Source organism: Vespa mandarinia, chromosome 2, assembly GCF_050613455.1.
Source record: "Vespa mandarinia isolate Hongniang chromosome 2, ASM5061345v1, whole genome shotgun sequence".
Lineage (NCBI taxonomy): Eukaryota > Metazoa > Arthropoda > Insecta > Hymenoptera > Vespidae > Vespa > Vespa mandarinia.
In genome coordinates, this window is record NC_140811.1 from 8,847,501 (window position 1) to 8,855,115 (window position 7,615).

Here is a 7,615-nt window from a genome sequence, read left to right on the forward strand (position 1 = left end):
AAACATTTTAATGTTGTGCAGTGTTTTATGTGCGTTTGAACCGATCGTTGTCGAACTCCAACCTCGAATCTCTGAAATATGTTTTTTAAATCAAGACAAGCAGAAAAATATAGAAAGAGAGAGAGAGAGAGAGAGAGAGAGAGAGAGAGAGAGAGAGAGAGAGAGAGAGAGAGAGAGATAATTATGAAAAAAACGTAATATTAGGTTTAAGAAAGATTCGGCATATATTTAATGCGGTACTTGAGAAGCTGTCTGCTTGAAATACCTAACCATTGTATAGATCTTTACCTTGAAATTTTATTTTACATAGATTACTCATATATTCGTATTATATCTATTACGTATACACATATTCATCCTTTATGATAGTGATCTGGTCTAAGAGTGTTTTTAAGCTTATGAGTTTCGTTTAAGTTTATTTTATTCGTATAAATTTAGTTTATTATCTGCGAATACGTGTCTCTCTCTATTTTTTTCCTACTTTCTCTATTTCTTTCTCTCTTTCTTTTTTCTATCTTTCTTCCCTGCCCTCTTCCCCTGCTTTTTGTTTTTTATTTAAAAGTAGGGATTGAAACAATTTTAAAAATAACTATTACAAACTGTTATATATGAGTTTTAACTGACACATTTTTGAGAATCGAAGAAACGTTACAATTGTTTTGAATATATAACGATTCCCGCCTATATCGATTTTGGTTTCGGTTTTATAATTGTTATTTTTAATTATATTACAGTTACGGTTCGGTTTTACTTAATATATGATACATATTATTTTAATTCTTATTGATTTTTTTTTTGATTTAGCACAAATGTTAATATGTACTAAAATATGAAATAAAGTTGTTACGTTTTTTGACCTATTTAATGTATTTCGAGAAGTGGACTAAATAATCAAATATATGTAAATTCGATTGGGTTTGGTGCCTTGACTGGTTTTCCTCTTCGTATTACTGATGAAAATCTTGACTGTTCAATTTCTTATTCACAATTATTTTCATCTATGAATAAAAAATGTAGAATGTATTATCTGAATATTCCTTTACTTTGGGAATTTTCCGTACGTATTTAACAGCAATAAGTATTTTCTAAGATTCTTTTGCTGTGTCCTTGAATCTTTCCAGGTTCCCGAAATAAAGTGAATCCGCATATAAGCTGACGACTGCTTTGGAAAATGATAAATTTTGATTACATCTATTTATTTAAAAAAAAAGACGATGTCAGCGTAAATAACTAACTATTATTTTTGCCTATATAATTCTACTTTTTCTTCTTATCGATTTCATTAAAAAATTTTAGATGTTAACATTTTTGCAAAGTCAATAAGAGAATCAATAAAAACCAAAATAAAACCGAATTATATATTAGAATCGAACTGTAACCGATAAAAAATCGAAAAATAACAGTTATAGAATCAATAAGATACTGGTTCAAAAAGACAAAAACTGTTATATCCAAAACGGATATAACATCTTTTTAACTCTTCAAACTGTTTTCAACCCCTCTTCAAAAGTAAGCTTAGACTGTCCTACTGTGGACAAAAGCGTCCTTTTGTTCTTCTTAAAACTAGCTCGAATCTTAAAGCATCATAATCACATATATATGCATCACATGGAAATAATCCTACCTTTATCCTATTTTTTTCCCGCAGACACCTCTCCGATCCCAAAATTCAAAAATACCGAAACCGGAAGTCCGACATTCATTCCAAATGGAGACGCAGCCCCAGGACCTCAACGATTTTCTTTGACTCAACACACGAACTATCATCCCTATAGGCGCTAATTATCAATGAGAAGTTGACAACATAAGAAACTTAGATCTTAGATAAAGATTCACGTAGAGAGGGTAGAGAAGAGAAAGAGAGAAAAGGGTTTCTTTCGATCATGTGCCTTTAATACTTACAAACTAAGGTAATAGAAATCTTGCTAAAGATAATTTTCTTCTCTTATCCCTCTACGTTTTCGAGATATCGATCTATGAAATTTTGATTATACTTATATACTTACGAGTTATTTTATAGAAACGATCTTCGAGTTCGACTAGCTTCTTATAGCGTGATTATTAAGCAGGTTAAGTTATCGATATATATATATATATATATATATATATATATATATATATATATATACACATATATATATATACATAAAATACGTACATAAAACGAACGAATACGGCGAGGAAGACGACACGCGCGTCGACTATTTAAAATTAAGATTAACTAAGGAAATCCTGTTGTTTAGTCGTACGAATTTCTTTATTAAGATTTAATATTAAATCATACGATTTAATTTTTTAAGCATTTAGCTTTTTACGTTCGCCGATCGATGATGTGTGACTTTCGTCCAATTATTTTCACCAATCCTCTCTCGATATATACATTTCGCTTGTTTTTTCTTTCATTTTTTCTCACATTTATTTTATTTTATTTTATTTATTGTTTTTTATTTTTTCGACGGATATTATACACAGTGTGTTAAACTTAGGATTATGATATTACAAGAATCTAGATTTATTTTAAGAAAAAGTTAACGATCAACGAAGTTTCCTAAACACTTCGTTTTTTGTACTTCATGAACTTGAAGTGATAAAAAAAATCGTATGGCAATACGTATTTGTTCAAAACTTTTATTCTATACTATTATAGTTTTTCACTTTCGCGAAATCCTAATTTCCGTATCACTGGTTTTTTTTCCAATTGACTATTCTCTCTTTCCTTTTTGTTCGTTTCGCTTTCTTTTTTAACAACGAACGTCGATGATAAAAGAAGAACGCTATTAACGAATATATGTCTCCTAAAAATTCGTCCTCCACCTTCTTCGATCCTTTTTGTTTTTAACTGAGCTTGTATTTAATATCTTTCCCATTGAATTAATTTCTACTCTCTAACATCGGATAAAAACATTTCACATAAATCAAAATTACTTTTGATCGAAATTACTATTGGAAAAAATGAATAATGGATCGAATTTCCTTTTTAATTTCTTTTCGTCTTCTTAATTTAGCTTCTAATTTTCTTATAACTAATCAAGAAATTTGGTTAATTTGAAAATTACGTCATATTAAAAAAGTCTAAAAATAATTCGAAAGTAAAATACAAAAAATAAAATTGAAATTGGAGAGAGAGAGAGAGAGAGAGAGAGAGAGAGAGAGAGAGAGAGAGAGATGGTGAAATGAGAAAAGAGAAAGAAAAAAACGGGCGAATTGTCGTATCGATAGATGAGAAAAATCTAGCACCTACGCACCATGCGTATGCTCATCCCTTACTCCCCACCCTAACATCCACCCACCTTCTTCATAGCCCTTTTCACAAACTTGCCAGCTCACATCCATCTCTTCTTTTCCGCTTATGTCCTTGTCGCATCCTGGCACACAGTACTATGTTCTTTTGTGCGATTCTAACAGGCACCGGATACGGATCTTCGAGCCTAGCGAGTGTTCCTGCTGCACCAGGAACGAACGACAGCTACAGTGGGGGTGGACCCCAAAGGGGTTACTCAGGCACTTCGTCCAGCTTCAACAATTACCATCCCTACCGTCGCTAAGAAGGATAAGACAAATTATGCCTCGCTTTTGAAAATAAGGATTTTCTTCTTTTCTTCTTCTTCTTCTTCTGCTTCTACTACTTCTACTACAACTACTACTACCATCAACATCAGAACTATTACTTCTGATACTACTATCACTGCTTCTACGCTTCTTCTTTATTGAATGATCGATCGTCAGTAATAAGTGCATGCGCGCGCAAACACATTGTTTTTTGAAATTTTTTGATGAAGAAGACAAACTTCTGAGTATCCTCATACCTTTCCAATGATTACAACTGGATATTATCTTCATTTCACAGTCAGTGAACAAGAAGACTTTTTTGCGATCTTCCATACGTCCTACTTTATTTTCTCTTTTATTTCTTTTTTCTGTTTTTTAATTTTAAACAAATTTTTTTTTCTTTTATTTCGTACTTCAATCTGAAGATCCGATACATGCGATTTAAATAGCTTAGCAAAGCTATCGCATTCTCATAGTAATATATGTCCTGTTCTTTCGAAGTAAGGATAAAAAAGGACAACAAATTAATTATAAAAACTGCGATCCACGTATATCTGAGGGTCGACAAGATGAGAGAAATAGACAATGATATGGGAAAAAGCTATTCTTTTTCTTCCAATGAAGAAGATTCTTCAAGAATCGAAAGAGATGTATTAAACCATTTTATAGTAATGACAAAAAGACAAAGAAAACTACGATAGAAAGAGAAAAAAGGAAATGCACAAGGAGAAAAGAAACCCTGATAAAAATGCGTAAGAAGTTCGATTCTGACGACACGAATATAATCACTATCTCTTTTCCATGCCTCCTCCCTCTTCATCTTACATTTTTATTTTCATTCCTTTTTATAGATTATAAAAGTGTCAAGTTTGTTAGCATGTTCTTGCGTGCGTGCGTGCGTGCGTGCGTGCGTGCGTGCGAGCGAGCAACTGTTTTCCGGAAGCCATCTTTTTTAAAACTTCAGGCAGTGAAAAAATGAAGAAAGACGATAGGCTGATGTTGGTCGACGTTAAAAATCCCTGTTCTCTAAGGTGGTATCTGGGCAAGATGTTTATCAGATGTCTGTCTTGGAACGATCCATGCGAGCACGAGGATTCTGATGAATGATTACTATTACATATTATATGTATATATTATATTTTATATATATATATATATATATATATATATATATATATATTTAGTGAGGTCGACGAAAGAAAAAAAGTAAGGGTTTCGCGTGATTGTTTAATATTAAGTTTAGGATAAGTGTTTTATGCCGATAATATGATAAATATTAATATTAATAATGCGCGTGCAAATGTTTGTGTACGTACGTGTGTATATCCACGGATACACGCAAGGACACATAGGAAGACATTTAAAAGTAGAAATAATGTAGAAATAAGAAGGATAACGACATTGCGAAAGGAAACGATCTTTTGCGATCTGTCGCGACATTTCTGCATTTGAATCTCTCTCTCTCCCTTTCTGTCTCTCATTCTCTCTCTCTCTTTCTCTCTCTCTCTCTCTTTCTCTCCCTCTCCCTCTATCTATCTCTCCATTTCACTTCTTCTTTGACTCTCTTCTTCTTTGAGAAAACAAACATTTTCTATTGAAGTAGAGAAGATTTCATCAGAATTTTTGTTCGTACTGAAATTTACGAAATCTATTTTCAAAAATACGCACACATATCTTCCCTATCACAGAACGTAAAACGTAACGTAATGTGACAAGAGAAACAAAATGAATGAAAGATATTTTCATAGTAGAACTATCATTCACTCCAATACCCGCCCCAACTTCTTCCTTTGTTTCTTTTTTTTTTTAATTTTCTGTTAAATGTCACGCATTTGCAAGAGAATATAAACGAACGAACCTAATCCTTTGTTTTTTCCATTTCTGCCGTAGGAAGTTTATTTCCTAGACGTCCTGTTCATTTTTTTGACTGGATGATGCGAGGCTTGTGGACTTGAGGTAAAAAGAAAGAAAAAAAAAAATAAATAGAAAAAGGAAGAAACAGATAGCGCGCAATAACTATGCTTCAGCAAATTTTTTGCAGAAATGTCGCGTTTATCTCTCTTCTCTCTCTCTCTCTCTCTCTCTCTCTCTCTCTCTCTCTCTCTCTCTCTCTCTCTCTCTCTCTCTCTAATTATGTTAAAATTGATCATTTTCAATTCTCCTATATTTCTTATTACCTTAACTTGCTTCTTCCTTTTTTCACTTCACTTTATAATCTTCACTTTCCATTTATCTTTATTTTTACGTTATCATTCCGAAAGAGATACGGAGCTCCTTCGTGTATTAGAATATAATTCAATGATTCCCATTAGCATATTTACACCCATAAGAGCAGTAGTCGACGACCGTTACGTTGAAACGATTTCAAAGAGTTCAACATTTTTATGTTACGTTTTTCTCTAAAATTAGAAGAGGAAAGCAGAAAAAAAGTATGATTCGGTGGAGATATTGATCATGATCTTTTTCGTCTGTTGATATATGTGATCAATACGTGTAAAAATATAATAATTTTTATATGTAAAGATATCTGTTCGTTATGATTTGAAAAAAAAACGAAATGAATCAAGTTTGAGAAAGAATTATCAATAGTACGCAAGAGATTAACATCACATATATAAAACCGAAAAGTCATGTCTTTGATATATTTATTACGATTTATTTCCAAACTTTATCGACTGACATAAAATAAAAGAAAAAAGATGTAAAACAGCGAGAAGGAAGATGCAAACGAAAAAAGAAAGTCACTGAAGCGACCAATTATTTAGTGCGTACATATATGTACAATGTACATATGCATGTACAACTTTTGGGGGAAATTGATTAAGAAAGATAGGAAAAAGAAATCGTGACGTAAGGCCCTGTCGAATTTTTCATTGGGTCGTACCATTGTAAATATATAAGTATTACTCAATTGAAATTTTCTACAGCCAGCCTTCTTCTTCACCTTACGTCGCGATTTTTTTTATGTTTCAGAATCTATTTCCCTTTCCGTACATCGTCAACGTCGTCGTCATCGTCAACCGAACATCAATAAATCTACGTTGTATTTGCAAGCAAAACTCGATCGTGTCTGAAAACAAGAAATTTATAAATAAACCAGCAAACAAAGAACACAAAATACACGCGCACGTTTCACACAGAGACCGCGCGCGTAAATACCTTCATTGCACGTCATCGATAATATATTATTATTATTATTATTATTATTATTATTATTATTATTATTATTATTATTATTATTATTATTATTATTATTATTATTATTATTATTATTATTATTATTATTATTATTATTATTATTATTATTATTTTTTTTTTTTTTTATTATCATTATTTCTTTTATTATTCTTATTATTCTTATTATTCTTATTATAATTATTATTGTTACTCAAATTATTCTTATTAATCTTATTAATCTTATTACTCTCATTATTATTATTACGATTATTATTATTATTACTCTTATTATTATTATTTTTACTATTATTATTATTAATGTTACTCTTATTATTCTTATTATTGTTATTATTATAATTTCTAATACTATTATTATTATTACTCTTATTATTATTATTATTATTATTATTATTATTATTATTATTATTATTATTATTATTATTATTATTATTACTCTTATTATTATTATTATTATTATTATTATTATTATTATTATTATTATTATTATTACTCTTATTATTATTATTATTATTATTATTATTATTATTATTATTATTATTATTATTATTTTGTTATAAATAATGGGAAAGAAATAGCAAGGTTGGATTCGTTCTTCTGTAAAGTAATACAGGTAAATATATTCCATACGATGAATATGAATAATAAACGTTCACATTTTAATAGAAATCAATTTTTCTCATGCAACTTTTTTATCATTATCCTTTCTTTTTGTAACTTCTCCTTATTGACCTTGATTTAATTATATTATTTCGATCATTGAGTTTGTACTTTATTTTCCGACGAAGTGACTACCGCAACTATCATTCACGAATCGTGCAAGATAAATTTGCGATATAAATTTGTGAAATCTTAACAAATGCATACTCAG

At 30.3% G+C, this 7,615-nt stretch overlaps 1 protein-coding gene across 6 annotated transcripts in view; it reads left to right on the forward strand.

Moving 5' to 3' along the window:
- Positions 1–7,615, forward strand: part of Hrb27C (Heterogeneous nuclear ribonucleoprotein at 27C) — a 54,871-nt gene that overhangs the window by 27,336 nt on the left and 19,920 nt on the right. The window contains exons 8-9 of one of the 6 annotated variants that reach the window (XM_035861724.2): positions 5,440–5,505; positions 6,523–6,663. The exons of 1 other annotated variant lie outside the window; for it this stretch is intronic. In XM_035861724.2, coding sequence (XP_035717617.1) covers positions 5,440–5,504 — 65 coding nt within the window. In that variant the 3' untranslated portion in view covers position 5,505; positions 6,523–6,663. Of the gene's footprint in view, positions 1–1,648; positions 2,059–3,405; positions 4,686–5,439; positions 5,506–6,522; positions 6,726–7,615 lie in introns of those variants that run through there. 4 more of the 6 variants (XM_035861723.2, XM_035861721.2, XM_035861722.2 and 1 more) reach the window with 4 other exon arrangements.